At 36.2% G+C, this 18,632-nt stretch overlaps 1 protein-coding gene across 1 annotated transcript in view; it reads right to left on the reverse strand.

Moving 5' to 3' along the window:
• Window positions 1-2,144: 2,144 nt before the first annotated feature.
• Window positions 2,145-18,632, reverse strand: part of LOC117405351 (anosmin-1-like) — a 62,661-nt gene continuing 46,173 nt past the window's right edge. The window contains exons 5-14 of the mRNA XM_034008326.3: window positions 18,324-18,508; window positions 18,034-18,163; window positions 11,614-11,819; window positions 10,725-10,869; window positions 9,771-9,926; window positions 9,123-9,211; window positions 6,333-6,504; window positions 5,579-5,799; window positions 4,192-4,333; window positions 2,145-3,379 (exon numbers count right to left, since the gene is read on the reverse strand). Of these exons, the coding sequence (XP_033864217.3) occupies window positions 3,321-3,379; window positions 4,192-4,333; window positions 5,579-5,799; window positions 6,333-6,504; window positions 9,123-9,211; window positions 9,771-9,926; window positions 10,725-10,869; window positions 11,614-11,819; window positions 18,034-18,163; window positions 18,324-18,508 (1,505 nt within the window). The 3' untranslated portion in view covers window positions 2,145-3,320. The remainder of the gene's footprint in view (window positions 3,380-4,191; window positions 4,334-5,578; window positions 5,800-6,332; window positions 6,505-9,122; window positions 9,212-9,770; window positions 9,927-10,724; window positions 10,870-11,613; window positions 11,820-18,033; window positions 18,164-18,323; window positions 18,509-18,632) is intronic.

Consider the following 18,632-nt stretch of genomic DNA (forward strand, 5'->3'; position numbering starts at 1 on the left):
TTGGATAGAAGTGTCCGTAACAAACTGCTTCCGGGGCATTGATACTCACATTGCTTACTTGTGTCTGTCACCCAGGTCAACCATGCTTTATCAAAAGCAGTGTGAAATCGCGTAGCTGACACCGCATGACACCAGGTCCTGACCCGGGTAGGTTCTGACCCTGGTAGACCCCATTTTTTCCACTGGCTCATTCTGAGTAGATTTAGATGGTCCAGGGAGTTCATCTTCACCACCAGTGCAACCTCCTCTTTTTCGAAGAAAAAATCGATCCATGACAAATTCAAAATGCAAGCTGTTATTTTGTAGAGTTGAAAAATGGATGACTGTACTTCAGTTGCTAAGTTACTGCTCACTGAAGTGCGTCTTCAATGAAACACACATTATAATGTTTCCGTTGCTACCCAATACAACATATACAACTTGCAAAATTACATTCCTTTGGCTTTCATTAAACTTTTACCTATATTATTGGGGCATCACAATTAGTTATACTGAAAGCTGGGTTTTATTGTTTATTTTTCACAAATAAATGACATGTATATTAAAAGCATAGATTAGAATGTGATGTCGCCGGCGGCGGACCACAGTTTGGGAACCCCTGCCCTAAGCTACTGATTTATTATCCACCCAACCCAGTAACTGCTTCATAAATGTAAGGTACTGCATGTTACATGTATGCAATGCACCCTCCAGCATTGCTGGGCCTGGAGAGAAGCAGACATGGTAATGATTAATAGTTCTCCATTTCCCTTGTAGGAGACAGTGGCTATCAGTATCATTTTGTAATAGACTTGTGTTGTCTGTTTTCTCTGGAACAGTTTTTTTTTTTTTTTTTAATTCTCGCAGAGTATGCCACCTGCAATTTGTTTCCCATGCTGTCCTGTTAAAACCACCTTAGCTAATGAAAAATATATAATTTATCTTATGCAAAATATTGTATGGATTGAGTTTGACACCTTTGACCTTTAGTCTAAATTAGACTTTGGTACTAAGAATATGCAGAGCTTGAAGGAAGGTCATTCGGAATAATATATATATATATATAAAATTGGGGGGAAAAAATCAAAGCCAAAAGTTTAGCTTTGAAACTTTTTCAACAGCAGATAATATAACCGAAAGAATGTTGGATAGAATATATAGTAATATTTTCAGACTTTATTTGAATTCTAATTCTAACCTTAACAGTTGACTTGAAAGGCATTTACATGTTTGTGTTTTCACAAATCATGTCTGAATGTGCTATGGTACCTAATTTAAAATGTATTAGGAAAACACTTAAGTCGTGGAGAACTAAAAGCAGGACAGGATATTAGACTGCTTTCACGGTTGATTCCAAAAGTATAAAAGTAAAATGAGAAAAACATGTTTTTCTGTCAAACATACATGCAATTTATATGGAATTTATATTTACTGGGAAATTGAGACCATTTTTAAGGATATCTTAAAGAGATATTCTACTTTACTGTACTACTGTAATACGGCATGTAATATGAAAATGCTACCATTCTACCATTTTACTATGAATAATATTATTGTACCTGACCTTGTGCTATCATTGCCTCTTTGGGCTAGATTCTGAAAGGAGAAACACCAACTAAAATTCTAAAACTTACAAGACTAGAATTAAAGAGTAAGTAGCAGGGTTCTGAAGAATGTAACGTTACACGTCCCCACTTGTTGCTAAATTAAGTGTCTGAGTTATTTCTTTCTAATAAGGTAACTTTATCTGGTGTATTTTATTGCTGAAAAAAACAGTGTTGATAATGAGTTGTATAAAGTATAACTATAAAGCTTGTATAAAGGTGGAGTATAAAGCTTCTAGAATCTAGCCCACAGTATCTACTTGACAAAAAAGGTGAACAAAACTACTCTAATGAACCCTGTTTGTTTCATCTAAAAGGTCTACAGTTATCTCTTTGAAATGGTGTTGTTACTGTCAGTGTGTCAGTGGTGGGGGGTAGGGGGATTGGAAATCACAGGAAGACAAGCAGCCTTTAAAATTTGTATTGACCTGCTGACATGAGCTGTGTTACCAAACAAAATGGTCTACATGTTAATTGAGGGATATTTGAAACTCTTTCTGACTTAACTTAAGACTTCCAGTCTTCACTTAATCAGTTTCAGAAAAGACATGAATACACCAAGAGGTTTAAGGTTTCTTTATTCATTAACACTATATACAATTTCTAACATGAAAAATAACGAGTACCATGACATTGAACTCTATTTACAATTCCATTTTTACAAAATGTTTTTACAAGTATATCTGTTTAAAAAACAAGCTAGACTGAAACACACACAAAAAACAACCATTCTGTAATACATACATAAATAAATATTGACATTAAATGACTGTAAAATGAACATGATTTCTACAGCCAGTTTAGTAAATACACAGTTCTGTCATTTCTACACTAAATTATCATTCTATTAATAAAAGTAAATATTTTTTACATAGTCCTCTGTTAATTATTCTGTAAACTGAATTAAGCTAATATATTCAGAAGATGTAACACATACATTGTATTTCATGCATCAAACAGAACACTTAAGTTTTGTCATGCAAAACCATATATGATTCAATCTGCAACTATGAATTAATTTGCATTTTAAATTAAATGGATTCCTACATGCAATATCCTAATTAATCTTATTTAAACTACATTTTTAGTAACATTATCCATCAATATTACGTACTATTAAGCACCACTTCGGATTACTTAGTACTAGGTAATAAATAGCTTGATCCAAAGCTGCTCTTGCAGATGTAATATACTGTACAAGTATTATAGCACTTGTTCCGTTTCTCAAAGATGCAATATTGACTTTCTCCTTTCTACAAATCATTAAACCTGCCATCATAATAAGACGTCTTTTTGAAGGAAAAGGTTCATATAAACATGTCTTTCTACGCTACTCAATATTCTTCTCATAATTCATTATTCATATAATGTCATGTTGGTTATACTTTAAATGTGACATGATATTATTAGCGGTATTTGAGTCTAAAATACCCTAGGGATTGTGCATATATATATATATATATATATATATATATATATATATATATATGTAATCTCCAACAACCCCAGCAAATGTGAAAGTGTACAGGAGAGCTTAGTTCAATGCGTCTTAGGATGCTGAAATGACTGGTAAGTTCTATTTGCAATAGTAACATTAGCAAGGCAGGAGAGTCCAATTAAAAAACCACCTCTCATAGGTTTAAACAGTAACATCAGTTTGTATTTTTTTATTTATTTATTTTTTGCAGTGGGTGCTGTTCAGATTTAATTTCTCTGTGTCTCACTGTGTCTGGGTCTTCAGTGTTTTCCTGAAGATGGCTTTTTGTGATGCTGATGGTGCTGTTTGAGCCTGGGCCCTGTAAAAATCATACAAGGAAACACTGGTCAGGCAACAAAACGGTAACGCATAACATTCTTAAAACATGTGTTATTGATATTCGATACCTGTTCTAATAAGGAACTGTTCTCATGAACTGGCAGAACAATCAGTGCAAAATATGATCATTATATAGACATAAAAATATGATTGTATAGTTTGTAACTCTGATTACACAGAACAGAACAATGTACTGTACTAATGGAATACAATTATTTATAATTTGCTGCTTTTATTTAGTGAGTCATTCTTATGGATATAATTCCACCAAAGTCTTAGATGAAAAAAAAGGTTTTAAAACGGAGAATAATTTCGAATCTGTGCCACAGTCAACAACTGGTTTTAAGTGCTCAGGTTATGAGAAGGGTTACTGCTGACAGGCAAGTTGTTGCAGCCAAGTTCCAGGTCACAAAAGCATACAAAAATAAAACAAGCCTGACATCCAATTTAGCAGAAAAGCTAACTGGCCCACAGCCCTAATGCCATATTGACATGTATTCACTACACTTAGTATGGCTTGTTAATTGTTTTAATTACCATATGTCTAGTGATGTAACTGTTAAGTGTTACTTAGTACTAAAGAACAACTGGCACATGCATGCGTTATCCAAAAAGGGGAGGGTACCAACTCTGCCACTTTCCACATCCCCATGCATTTGATCGAGTATGCTGTAATTTGTTGCCTACTGTGGTATTCAAAATGACAAACACAGTATAAAAATGCCATGTTCTTCCACCAGGACCCTGGCAAACTCAGGGTTTATTCTGAACTCTAAGTAAATATGTACTTACTGTGTGGGCGAGCTGGTGGAATGTCAGGTGTTTGAAATGTTTTAAGCGTGGCTGGGCCTTCTCCTGCCGTTGTTAACACCTGCACTTCCAGTCTGTACAAGGCTGATGGCCTCAGATTTGACACTGTAAGAAGATGGTGGTCCTGAAAGAAAAAGAAAACACTGTAACACACAAAATATATATTTTTTTGTTGCATTGACTCTTGTATTTTTATTTTTTTTTTACTTATATATTATTATTACAAATATATGACATGGGTTCTAAAAAAATAGTCAATCAACAATCTAAAAGTTGTCTTTCAGGCTGGACTATAGATACTGTACACTTTGCAGTACAGGTCAAAATGCTTTCAGTAGTGCTAGCAATTATGCACAAAATGAATTGATTAGTATCTACTAAAATGGATAAATATAATGTAATCATGTTAAAAGAGCTATAAACACACTTGTACTTTACTTGAACAAAAGTTATTGTATTTCTTGCTCTTATTGTATTACTTGTATTGTAACGCTTGAAATGCTTTTGCTTACGATTGTAAGTCGCCCTGGATAAGGGCGTCTGCTAAGAAATAAATAATAATAATAATAATAATAATAATAATAATAATAATAATAATAATAATAATAATAATAATAAAAAAAGCATTTTATGGTAATGATCTACTGAAATGTAACATCTAATTGATGTGGGTCATCCTGTGCACCCAAACATAATTTACATAATAGATGTAGCATCTAGTAGATGTAGCAGAGTGATGATGTTGTCTAATACAAATAATGAGGTTATACAGCTCAGTTAAGCAAGTAGTTCAGCAGGTAATGGGAACACACCAGTGATGAAAAACTGACCTGCCTATACCTGTAGTATCCAGTGACTTAAAGGATCAATAAGATACCACAAACTGTGGCTTAGTGGGGTTACATTCCTGAGGTGAACATATGTTCTCCAGCTGAGGACATTGTATTCAGCAGCCACATCTCTAGTTTCCCATGGCTGGAAATGACCTGCCCTCCAGACAGCTGATATCTAGTCTGCCAACTCTATCTGTGGGGGAGTATCCAACGGCAGATTTCTTTTCATGACACCATTTGTGTTAATAAATAATGAATACGTAGCGTCTGGTTTGATGATGACTAACCTAATTTCTGTAACACTTTGTGTTCTGTGCCTCTCTATTAATTCAGAGCCCTACATACATATATTTCCTTGCTTATATTATTATTATTATTATTATTATTATTATTATTATTATTATTATTATTATTATTTAGTCATAGTATTAGTAGTAGTAGTTTTGCTTTACTTCACCATTTTTATATTTATCCAACATTGAAATGGTTCTGTCATTTCTCCCTTAAGTTATAGCCGCCTGTCATAAGTGACTTACAGGAGGCAGTATCTGTGACTGGGAGATGATGCTGTTGGGTAAACTGTTCTGTCTGCTCTCCGTGGTGACCTCTGCCCATGTGACTTGGAACCCTGTCACAGGCTGGTGTAGGTTTGTCCTTGATATTCTCCAGAAGAAATTGCCTGTAATATTCCCTTCCTGGGTGATGAAGGAGGCAGACAGGTTCTCTGGCTTGGCAAGCACTTTCTGAAGCACTGTCACTGGAAACAAAGAGAAACATTTAATGAGCACACAGGGATCCCATAGTCTAAATATCAGACGCTATGCTATTTTATATGAAGTGAACAAGCAGATGTGTTATTAAAAAAAAAAAAAAAATCAGATCAACTATTTGTGTTTTATAAGCCAATAGTGATACAAATATAAAATGATTGTTAAGGACCATTATCTGACCTATTTCTTGTGACTTCAAATTAATTTATGGTTCTTATAAAAAATAAAAAAAATAAAATGTTCCCGTACATTTACTAAGGAGTGGGCAATTTGCCTGCAAATTGCCCACAGTGGAAAATACAGGCCAACATGTTATCAGCTGTATTATTCACTGAAGCTTAATTTAGCAATGACGTACAGAACATTACAAGTAAAAATAAGATACTAAACATACATAACCGATACTTACTGTGTAACAATTTAATAATAATAGAACGTAATACATTTGTCAAATAACTATTATGATAAATGTGCCAACATATCATGCACCATTTTTAAATGTAGTTTTAAATGCACTTACCCGCGTCTATTGGACAGTTAATGTGTTTATAGCTCTTTCCTTTGAGAACAGAGCAAGGTGGAGTGGTAAAGCTTGTGGTTTCTGCCTTTGAGCGGCCCTTAGATTTCATGGCCTGGACAGTCACTCTATACTTGCATGAAAACAGCAGTCCTTGGAGATGTATGTAGTTTTCCTATGCCAAGAAAAACAGTGTTTATTATTAAGGAGTTTCAATATTTTACAGTTCCCAAGGAATCTTACAAATGATTAAAGACATATAGCCGTAAAACTAATAATTTCCCTCCAGTTGCCACACAACAAAACAAAGTATCATGTATGACCTTTACACGACAATACGCAACAGGGGTACATATTTCACCTCTAGTGCCATATTTCACATAAAAAATGTCATTTGAAAATGTTATTTCTTCAATAAAACATTGGAAACAGTTGCACCACAACAGTTAGATTATGTTGAATTCTTCTGTCAATTTTTATATAGGAGTTGAGTATAGCACTGGAAGGAATTGTATCTACAACAACCATTCTGGAGGTTAGTGTGTGATCACCAAGGACTGAGCTCATTCTAGAAGATGCTGCCTTTGTCAAACCTGGGTCAGTTCTTCTCCTTCAGAAACACTGGAGTATTTTGGCATGCAATCATTTTGCATGCCTGTATTATTACGGTGTGGAAAATAGTGAATTAAACTACACTGCAGTGTATTTTGGAGGGGCACAGTTAAATAATTTCATATAAAAAGGGAACAGCTTCTATTCTTAATCGTAAACTTCATGTATGAAGACGTGTGGGACCTCATGGAACTGCCAAAGCTATCCTTTGTGTCAGGCCTGCGTCATGAATAGCTCACACTTGGGATGATGTCGTTGTAGATATGAGGACAACAGTTCAATTCTAGAATTCTGGTTGATATGTAATTCAGCAATTCAGCTGCTTAATAATCCAGGAGTGCGAGAAGGACATAGGTGTGTGAGGTGTACTTGCAAAGGCCTGTATGTCAGCATTATAAGTAATGTGTGTCTTTTGATGGCAAACGGTAAAATGAACAAGGACTAATGTACTAAATCTAAAGAACCTCCATCTCAATAAGGTATAACCAATTATTTAGTTATTTCTCAGATATTGTGTATTTTAGTGCCCTGGCTGTTGCTGACAGGGTTTCACCTAAGACTACCGCATTTACACCAGTCACAGGGTATTCAAGAGTAAATATAAATCACAAAACACATGTTATTTAAATTAATCCTTAAAACAATGAACTTCAGAGTATGTGTAATGGATTTCATCCCTAATAATTAAATACAATGAAAATCAAGTCAAGCAGAGAAAACTAAATTACAATATAAGAAATTTAGTTTTCCCAGTAGACCTTTCTGATATGTTGCAGACTTGGTATGGCATTATTAAAACTAACTGGGCCAAAGTTCTAAAGTGCTTTACAGCTTATGTGGATTTCCCAAAGCCTGGTGGCATTTTATAAAGCAAAATCAGCATCTCAGTAGTTCCTAGGAATCATTAACCATGCACCCTAAAACCACAAAGCTAGCTGTCATGAAATGGATGCCATTTCTGATCATTCTGAGTTGAAACAGCAAAGGCACATAAATCTTGATGCAAGCTATAAAGTATTTTGCATTTTCATTTGAGAACACAATCCTGTTAGTTTACTGAAATGTGTGCTTGATTAATGTAACACCATTGTTATTCACCAGATTATTTGTAATCCTTATGAATGTTTCTGAGAGAAAATGCCAACCAATGGCACTTCGCTCAGCATTTAATAAACAGAACAGAAAATAAAAGGTTGGAACAGACAAAACACAGGACACGGCACTTGCGCCAAAATAAATAGACAAACAAAACGTACTAAACATTTAACAAACGGTGCACGGAGAGACAAACAAACACGGTGAGTACAAACACTTCTAGATTATTTCACTTTATATTTACTTTCCTCCTTCTCCTCACCCGTTCTCCACTCTCGAACACCCAACCCCGACTGAATGCTACGTGTCTCTATATATACTGTTGTGCTGGGATTCAATTACTAATTAATTATTCACTTGAATCCCAGCACGTGAATTCATTACGTGCAACCCCGTGCTCACATATTACATTTAACCAGCACGTGAAGTGATTTGTGCCCTCCTCGTGCCTAAATATAAATCTACATCTTTTTAAATACACGTGAAACACAGACCCGTTTATATCCCGTGTACCAATCTATACACCAACATTAACACACGCACACAACATACAACACATAATATGCACACAGGGGCGGGGCACATTGCCACATAACCCCAAAAGCAAAGCAATGTTCCCACCAACAGAATAGTGTTCTTAATCTTCCATCCTGCTTGAGGGCAGAATACTGCTGAAATGTTTATATGCTGTTAGCAGTGCCTACCCTAGTGGCTAATCTCCCCCAAAGTTCTCACTAAATAGGATGTAGTAAGGCCATCATTGGCAGCCAAGACTGTCAATTTACATAACAGAATTTGCTTCAATATCAAATCATACTTCTTACAATACCATAAAACTCAAGTTTAAAGCAAGAACGATGCAAGTATGATATCAGGATAAGGAAGGAGTTCATGTATACCATACAAAAAAACTTGCATAATCCTTGCAATATTTTTTTCTGAATTAAAATCAGATCTCCTTGTGTGATCCATGCATCCCTTGTATTGTCCAAGCATAAACTTTTTTTTTTGTGCAAGGCATGCATGAAAGCATTCCGGTATCATCCTTGCATGGTTCTTAGTTTAGTTTAGTTTGTATTTGTTTACCTGTGTAACAGCTTTCTCTGGCCCCTTTGTTTCATTATGAGTGCAAGACTCTGGTATCCACTGGACATAGTAATGGGTAATGCTGGTATCTAAGAGAAAAAAAAAAAACATGCTTCTTAAGGAAAGCAACTTATTTATTCCACGTTCTACATTAAGTCACTCACTGACATATTTAGCTCACTGTAATGTTAACACATAATTACATTAATAATTATGAGTGATAACTGATTCATTACTCTTAAAGGGACTAGTTTAACACTTGATCACTTGGGGTGGAGTCCACACCAAACCCTGGAATAAGAATATCAACCAAAACTCATTTCAACACTGAAAACTTTGACAAAGACTTCTAGTTGAAACTTTTATCATAGATCTTTATATGTTGATTTCAGTATTACATAAACCACCATTGAGTGCTTTACAGTTATGGATACAATGCTGGTTCTCCTCAGCATTTCTGAGGACTGACACCATGTCCACTGCTCCTTGGCTGTTACCTTTGCAATAGCTCATTAGAACCATTCCTTCAACACTTAACATGACATGGCCTGTCTAGGTAGATAAAACTACATGGGTGTCTCCCATAGTGAAATGTTAGTAGTCAAAAGTATTTACAATGAAATGTGTAATTAACAATGCTCAATTTACCTCCTCTTTTCTTCCAGTAGACCTTCATCTGAAGCTGTCCGTCCTGGTAGAATGGAGCACCTATCTCTAGAGGACTAGTTGGACTTTTCCCTGTATTAGAGCTCAGAGTGTGGCTACCCCCTTTCCTTGTCATTGATGAAGTGGTAGGCTGCTCCTCTGGAATAGAAATGACATTATTTATCATAACCTAAGACAACCATGCAAACCAGAACACAAACTATACAAGGTAAAGAAGAACACAGACCAAAAGAGAAAAAAAAGCTACAAATCGTTTTATTCTTCACAATAGCATCTAAAAGAGATTTCTATTTTTTCCATTTCCATATTTGCCAAAATAACCACCTTTGTTTTGAAGTTCTTTAATATGCATTTTGTTCCACAAAAACTAAACATTTTAGCGACGAGTGATATTTAGCTAATTCACAGCAGATGGCACATTGGCATCAGCAACTTAATCTTGTTCTTCTGATGAAGGCAACTGACTTATACATTCTGTGGTCTGGGTTCTGAAGCCATTTATGACGCAGACAGACAACACTGAATTCCATAGATTTAGAAAGAAAACCAAGCATATATGCTATGCAAATGCAATTAAGTTTCTGAGAGACTTTACTTTACATGCAGAAAAATTATTCCTAAGAGCCAAAGCCATGAAGATGAACTGAACCTATAGGCACGTGTGATGACCTAAAAAAATCATCAAAAAAATCTAGCAAACAAACAGCTGAGTATAGCTCATGTGACTACATGTAGGGCAGACAGACCAATTCTCTACAGATTCCTTTAAGTCTTCTAAATAACCAGAGCATGAAAACCAGTGTTTACCACTCAGTCCATTATCTCCAGCTTGAGAGAAGGTAGACCTGCCAGCAGTAACAGTACAAAATGTTACTTGATTGCCAAATGGCACAGATACTGGCAGAAAATGTAAAATTGTCATACAAAAAAGCTTACTTGTGTCATTTGCTCTCAATGTTCTGAAGTATAGGGAGACCTTTGCACTCTTCAGACGCACTTGTCCCCAGTATGTGATGGCCTGCAGTTCTACCGTATAACTGCTGTTTGGCTGGAGCCCCTCCAGATCCACATAGTTTTGGGACTGTAATGGGTTGAAAAATAGAAACAATGTACACACATTACAAATACATCTTATTAAATGCAAGCCTGTGGCCTGTCAATGTCACCCAACTCCAAATCTGTGGAACACTACACTGGCACTTCTTAATGTGGGTGGACAGGTTTAACATAGTGTCTCCCACTTTAACTCTGCCACCACTGGTATAAAAGATGGTGAGGTTGCATCATTTGACAGTAAGAAACTAGCTCCAGATATGCATGTCTGAACATTCTGAATGACTTTGGTCAGTAACAGTGGTTTAGTAAAGATAATCTGTTTTCAAGTACAGTAAATAAGTGTCAAAGTGAAGAGATAAATCAACAGTTCTCTTATATTTCCCATAGCGCCCTGATCAAGACAATTATTGGCTATAATTTAAGTTGTCTACAAATACAGTCCTATTGAGGAAGCTTTAGCTCAATGCGAAAAACATCAAGGTATGACTGGAGTGTAGAACAGAGAAAGATGTCTAAATCTGGAAGAAAGACACCTACTTCTTGCAAGTGTCTACTTTCTATAATTTCTTCATCTCTCAAGAAATGTTGTTTCTCACATGCCTGGTTTTCCAAATATTCACTAAATATACATTATATACCATTAGTATTTTTGTTCAATGGAATTTGACTAAAATGTTCTTTACAAATCTTTCCTTATTCGCCATTAAACTGTCAAATCCTATTTTATTATTACATTTTTTTTAATGGATTGAAACAAAGAAAGAAATACCCCGCTGGTGGTCTTTCTTCTCTTTTTCTTTGCCGGCACCATGGATTTCCCACTGACAGTCCAGCTCCAGAAGACTTTGTAATGGTGGACTGGAATGTCAGGCTCCTCAGGAAGAGCCCAGGAGATCCTTGTGGAGAGGGAACCGTCACCATTTGTGGTCATGTTTGTGATCCTCAGGCTGGATGGTGTCGGAGGCGCAGAGGGATCTGCAATCAAAATGGAGAATGGATGTGATTGAATTTTGATTCGTTGCTCAGCTGAATGCAGTATGGCAAGTAAATCTTAAAGAGCAAGTAACTTCAAATGTTATTTACATTTCTTTTTACTTTATATATATATATATATATATATATATATATATATATATATATATATATATATATATATATATATATCCTCCCAATTTAGAGTATCCAATTATTATTTAGGCTCAGCTCACCGCTACAACCCCTGCGCTGACTCGGGAGCAGTGAAGACGAACACACGGTGTCCTCCGAAGCGTGTGCCGTCAGCTGACCACTTCTTTTCACACTGCAGACTCACCATGCAGCCACCTCAGAGCTACAGCGTTGGAGGACAACGCAGCTCTGGGCAGCTTACAGGCAAATTCGCAGGCGCCCAGCCAGACTACACAGGTCGCTGGTGCGCAGTGAGCCGAGAACACCCTGGCCGACCAAAGGTCACCCCCACCCCCGGGTGGAGCTCAGCCAATTGTGCGCCGCCCCCTGGGAACTCCCATCCATGATCGGCAATGGAATAGCCTGGACTCAAACCGGCAACGTCCAGGCTATAGGGCACATCCTGCACTCCACGTGGAGTGCCTCTACCAGATGCGCCACTCGGGCGCACCCTCTTATTACTTTTTTGTTTGATATTTGATGGTTTGCAATAGTTCTGGGTTCCGTTGTTCCAATACAGTTATCATTATTTTTTTGCTTTTGAGCCTGGATAATCCTAAATTCCGGGATTTCATTCAAATCATATGACCTTCTACCTCTGTCAGATCAACCTATCTCTCTCTAAATATATTTATTGAATTGAATGAGAAATGCTATTTAGTTCCAGCATTTACAATTCTCCAGACAAGCTCAAAGCAAGCCCAAAGCCAGGTGAAGGAAGATGAAAGCAATTATAATAATAATACAGAACAGAATCCAGAATCACTCATAGAAAAAATAGAATAGAAAAAAGCAATTAACAAGACATGTGAAGCTGCTTACTCTGACAAATTGAATTCCAGTTAAAGAGAAACACATTTACATTTTAATAGTATCTCATTCCTTACCTGTTCAATATCCTACTCTGTGTGTGTTCTGTATGATTTTCTATTCCTGTGTCTGCTTAGATCATTACTTACCGGACGTACTACCTTTTCAATCACAAGAACAACAGACAAAGGCTGAAGTGTTATTATAAATGACACATATAATAAGATATAATAGATTTTTAAACAGAAATTAATTATGTAGTTGGTATTCTTTTAAGCCTCCATGCAACTACGGGACATATATTGTTCTTGTTGTATTTTTGTACTCACATAAGTGACAGATACTGGTAGTCAATTGAAAAAATATATTCTATTGAAAAATATGCACATTGGTGGGATAAACTTTGAAAGCACGATGCATGTTTGACTAGAAACTAATACGATTACATTGTTTAGAATTGTTACATTTGCAGCAGTCCATAAACACTCTGGACCACCAATGGGGTGAAGACAATGAAAGTAATATTTTGGCACTTCATTCTGTCCTATCCAACAATGTACTGCATGATTCAATTCTATTCTTGTTTTGGTATTGCATCAATATTAATATAATGAAAACCTGTAAGAAAATATAATGAAAAAAATGAAAATCTGTATTGTTCCTTAACAATACCAGTGTTATCTAACAAATCGGAAATCCCAAACACAAAGTTGTGTCCTCGTAAACTAAATGAAGGTTGCAAGAGACTGTGGGGCCCTATTCAATCAATGTAAATAGCTGTTGATCTATACCATTGCCAAAGATACACTAACGAGACTAATAAACACCGAAGGCTGAAAAACATTCTAGTACCATTTATTAACCTGACGAAAGCCTACACAAACCATTTTGCAGATCACATCGTTGTCAGTGGAAACAGAACAGATGTGTCACAGTTTTGAAATGTGGTCTTGATACAGCAGGCTTTTAATGATATGGTACCATGGCACTGCAGTGTATTGATTGACAACATTTTGACACCATTGATATGTCAAAATACAACACCTGTGCAGCAGATCCCCTGTGGTTCATTATTATTCAATAATAGCCTCAGGATGCAAGTGGTTTGCAGTTCAAATGCAGAGGGTAGATATCAATTGTGATGTTTCATTGTTGAAAATGTCACACATACCTGATAGACACAGCAGACAATAAAGATAGACACAATGATTAATGACACAATGATAATTTTACAAAACTCTATTATTTGAAATATTTACAGAGACCCTTATGAACAATGATGTCTGCATTTCTAAGTGGAAGATTACCAGCCCAATAAAGAGCAATTTAGTCTATAATGACAAAAATGACAAAACGATCGAAATTAAGAAGAAAGTGGTCCTCAATTTTTTTTTTTCCACCTGAAACCTATTTTAGGTGGCTGAAAATGCTGTAGTAAACTGGGCAGTGAAGAATGTAACCCCAGCAAAATAAATGAGCACCCTTTGTTTTTGCAGGTTCCCAAACAGATTACAGAGTCACAATTCCTATTCTGATGATATACTATTACAACTTAAACATCTAAAGACTGGCAGGTTTATTCAGGGTGCTCATCCACGTGGCTTACATTCATTTTTCTAAAAATGTAAAGAATAATTTCTTGTTTATTGAAATAAAGATGATTATACAGCACAGCTCTATGCAATTGAATGCTAGAGCCTTGTTAAAGAGGCCTTCACACGCAGAGGCAAACAAACAAACCGCCTCTTCCTAGAACAAAAAAGTAATAGCTGAAAGTGCTGTACTAGTGCATGACTGATGAGGCAACAAGCAACAAATGTGTTTGCTACTGGAGTTATAATTTTCTTTTCATTTTTTTCAAGAATAGGGCCACAGCATGAACAAAATTGTATGCTTGTTACACTTACAATTGTATGTAAGTTACTGATATTAGACTTATGACAAGCCCAATATTTCTGTGATGATCCTAATCCACAGAAGGTTGATCATAAAAAAGGTATGTGACAATGAATCAGATATGTAACTGAAGGGTTGTCCACGGAGGGTTGTTATACACTAGGTAGAAAAATAGATAGTTAGATATACATGCTTGTGACGTGTAACAGAATATAAATTTAGATAGACTGACAGGTGTCAACATAGAAATGCAATGATGGCCAGATGTTTCATCATTATACATCTTTGTTACACAGGAATGAGGGAGTGTATCTGAGGGAATATGTCTGCAACATGATCCACCAAATACCCCTGAGCCAGAGAACTGCCAGAATCACACAGCCTTTAGCTTACTGCTGGAATCCTGTACCTGAGGACATGCAATTTAATTCTAGACTGAAAGCTGATTCTGTGAAAATAATCAGTAATACTGTGTGGGTATATGAGCTGAATATCTAAAAGTAACTGAAAGACAAGTTCCTCATTCCAGTGGATTCCCTGGAGTGTGAAATTATAAATCAAAATAAATAAAAGAATATGGTATCACTGCCATTGAACTTGCTGAGGAGCAGTGCACTGTATGTAACATGCAGAGTGTTAAAGATTCCCTCAGGCTCAGGTAAGCGGGTTCAGAGGAATGTAAACTACATTAACCTCTTAATTTACAGTTTATCACTTAGTCAGTTAGTGCTGGACATTGCAGTTTTCTATAATGGTTGTTCAAACACAGGAACGACAAATTGATTTGTATTCCAGGCAAACTTCTGCTCATTGCATGTTTCCTTCTGTGTTAAATAAATATTTTTTTAATGGCATAGGACCTGATTTTCAAAGCTTAGCAACTTTTTTTTTTTGGGGGGGGGGGGGGGGGGGCTGGGGGGGGGGACTAAATATATATTCGAATCTGTGCAAAAACAGCATAACATTTAGGTTAAAACACAGAATCAATGAAGATTTTAAACTTTTCAAAGTGATAAGAGCAAGTACATCCATTAAACATAATTCAACAGAAATTCATTTATTGTTGAAATGTTTTTTCCCCCATCTTATTTTTTCTTTTAGAGGTCATTCTGACTCCTGCTTTTTCGTTGTGAATCTGAGTTATAACCTTACTTCAACCCAGGCTATTACAGTCTGCAGCCAGTAATACCTCAAATTTGCAGTAAATCTGTATTCTACAGACCATGGCTGTGTCTAATCTCTGATTAACCAGCTTTATGAGGTGTTACATTTTACAAGGGCACTTTCTTAAATCACTCCTTGCTGTACCCTAAGATATCCAGCTGCTTTTTCAGGATTCATTTCATGAGATGTCTGACAAAATACTACATGCAACTGACTAGTTTACATAGATGTGCCTTACAAAGCAAAGACAGTTGCAGCTAGCCATTTTGTGTATATTCAAATATATATATATTAAAAGAGAGAGAGAGATTTGAGTGGGATATACTGTGTTTTAAAAGTGGAAATCTGATAACTCACTGGGATTTCTATACTAATGGAACAAACATGCCAATGATATTAATCCTCGTGGCTGTAAATTCATAATTAGAGCCATGCACAGCTTTGAGGTTCTCCTGCAAACCCGGACAACACTCTTATTTTAGGTTGAACTGTACATATAACTTATAGAAGGACAGAAGTGATTTGTAATAGTTCTTAATGGTGTGAAAGCTCTTAATGCACCAAGGGACTGTGCATGGGAACAATCAGAAGTGATTAACTGAATGATCGTGACTTGGAAAGCATCAATTATCTGTGTTTATTTTATTTATCAAAATAACGAAGAAAGGATTTACTGCAGCAACAGATCCATTATCCTAATTGAAAACATGTTCTCTTGCGCATAGTAATAAAGAGTTGCAAATATTATCTGTCCACGTTTCCCCTCCAATTAATATAAACTGTGGTAATGGCTGCCTAAAATTGGTTAAGTAGATTGTGCTTGAATTCTCACACAATTTGTTTTCTTAGTATTTAAATAAAGCTTTTTCGAGAAGTGCTAACTTGCTTAAATGCTACGTTTTTAATGTTTCAGTAATTGTAGGGGCACTGAATAACGGTTTTCCTGTCCTTTCTAGTTTATTATTAGGAAATAATAGGGTATATTTTTATTTTACTTTAATCTACTATATTACTTTAAGTGTTTTAAGAAACAGAATTTTGTGTTGAAGCTAAATCCTCTGTGGTCTTTAGATATATCTTCTGAGCATCTGAGTTTCTGTTTTCAGAAGAAAAAAATACTATTGTAAGCATGTTAAGAATGTATATACTGTACACGAAACATCCACTTATTTGATAGAAAAATGTTTTGCCATTAGAAGGGACATTTAGTTCCATAGTAACCAATGCTAGCATTTTAAACATGTCCAGATTCCCTCTTGGCAGGATATAAGTGCTGCAGTTGTAAAAGGGTTACTGCCCTGGGTACTGAAGGACATTTAAGGAAACAGCCATGCACATTGAAAATCTATAAAATAGCACACAGGAAACAGCTGCATTATGCAGTAAAAAATTATTAGTCTCCAAGGGCCACCAAACAGAATTTTATTACAAGAGGTTGGTGTCTGTTCTGATTTTACTAACTCCAACATGGTACTCACAGCATGAAGACCACAGCCTCCTCTTTTTTGTTAAAACAAAGAATGTGGAGAGTATTGAATATGGAAAGTGTATTTTAGGACCCCTTTTCACCTAGTTAGTTTTGAAGTGATAATTTGATTCAGAGTTTATTTAAAAAATGAACCACAATCAGAATAATTAAAGAGGGGAGCTGGGTTTACATGAACTGCTGGTCTCAGCTCACTTGAGTTTCAATTCAACCTACGACTCAAATTTGGTCTAGTTTCAATAGCAATTGTGACTCTTGCAAGGAAACCGACCTGAATGCACAGCAGTGCTTGGTTTAGTAATAGAGGTTTAGTAATTAAGATCATTAAAATACACTTCAACTGTATTAAAAACAAGAATGTACTAATATTTCAGTATTAAAATAGCAACATTTGCTAACCATTTATTCTAAGGCCCTGGGTAGCTTAGACAGAGAAAAATACAAGGTAGGGCATACTGTAGTGTACAGCATAGTGCCTCTTTAACATGTGAATGCCCCTCAACTCTAAAGTACAGTATATTGGTACTGTATAGATTGTAGATTCATAAATCCTTCCATATTACTACCTGCTTTAGTTTCTGCCCAATTTAAAATGTCTGAGTTAATTGCAATCCTTAGTGGCAGTAATTGAAGATAAGTATCTGGGGTAAAAAGGGGCACACAAACCTTTGGAGGAGCGGAAGTGTTTGCTGGGGGCAGGGAATCCTCTTGTTCCATGGACGTTAACAGCAGCCACTCTGAACTGGTACCACCTGCTAGCCCGGGTGTCAGACAGTTGCACACGCTCATCTGTTGTCTGTGGGTCCGAAAGGTTAAATAAACTCACAAGAAAGGATCCTTCAGGTACCACACACACATACTGTAAAATGTCATTTTCACACGATATAAAATATCCAACTTTTGCTTGTAAGGAAGTACTGTACCACCATGAACGCCTGACCTCCTGCTTGTCATACCTGAGCCACAGTCTCCCAGTCAGTAGCATCATCTTCACTGGGGTGTATTCCGTAGTTCCATCGTCTCTGGACTACATAAAGCACTGGTTCCACAGAGATGTTGAACTTTGATGACCATTTGATCTCCAGCTGGCCAGATGGGTACTCTGTAAAGCTCAGTTCCTTCCTGGGCTTCAGCGGAGCTCCTAGAACACAAGGTTTTATTACTTCATTACTGCCATATGAACATTTAAACAAAGTATCATTCTATCCCTGTGCAAACATTGATGAGAATAAGGAAAAATGATATGTTTTTCGTAAAAAGGAAAA

Source organism: Acipenser ruthenus, chromosome 9 (assembly GCF_902713425.1).
Source record: "Acipenser ruthenus chromosome 9, fAciRut3.2 maternal haplotype, whole genome shotgun sequence".
Taxonomy (NCBI): Eukaryota; Metazoa; Chordata; class Actinopteri; order Acipenseriformes; family Acipenseridae; genus Acipenser; species Acipenser ruthenus.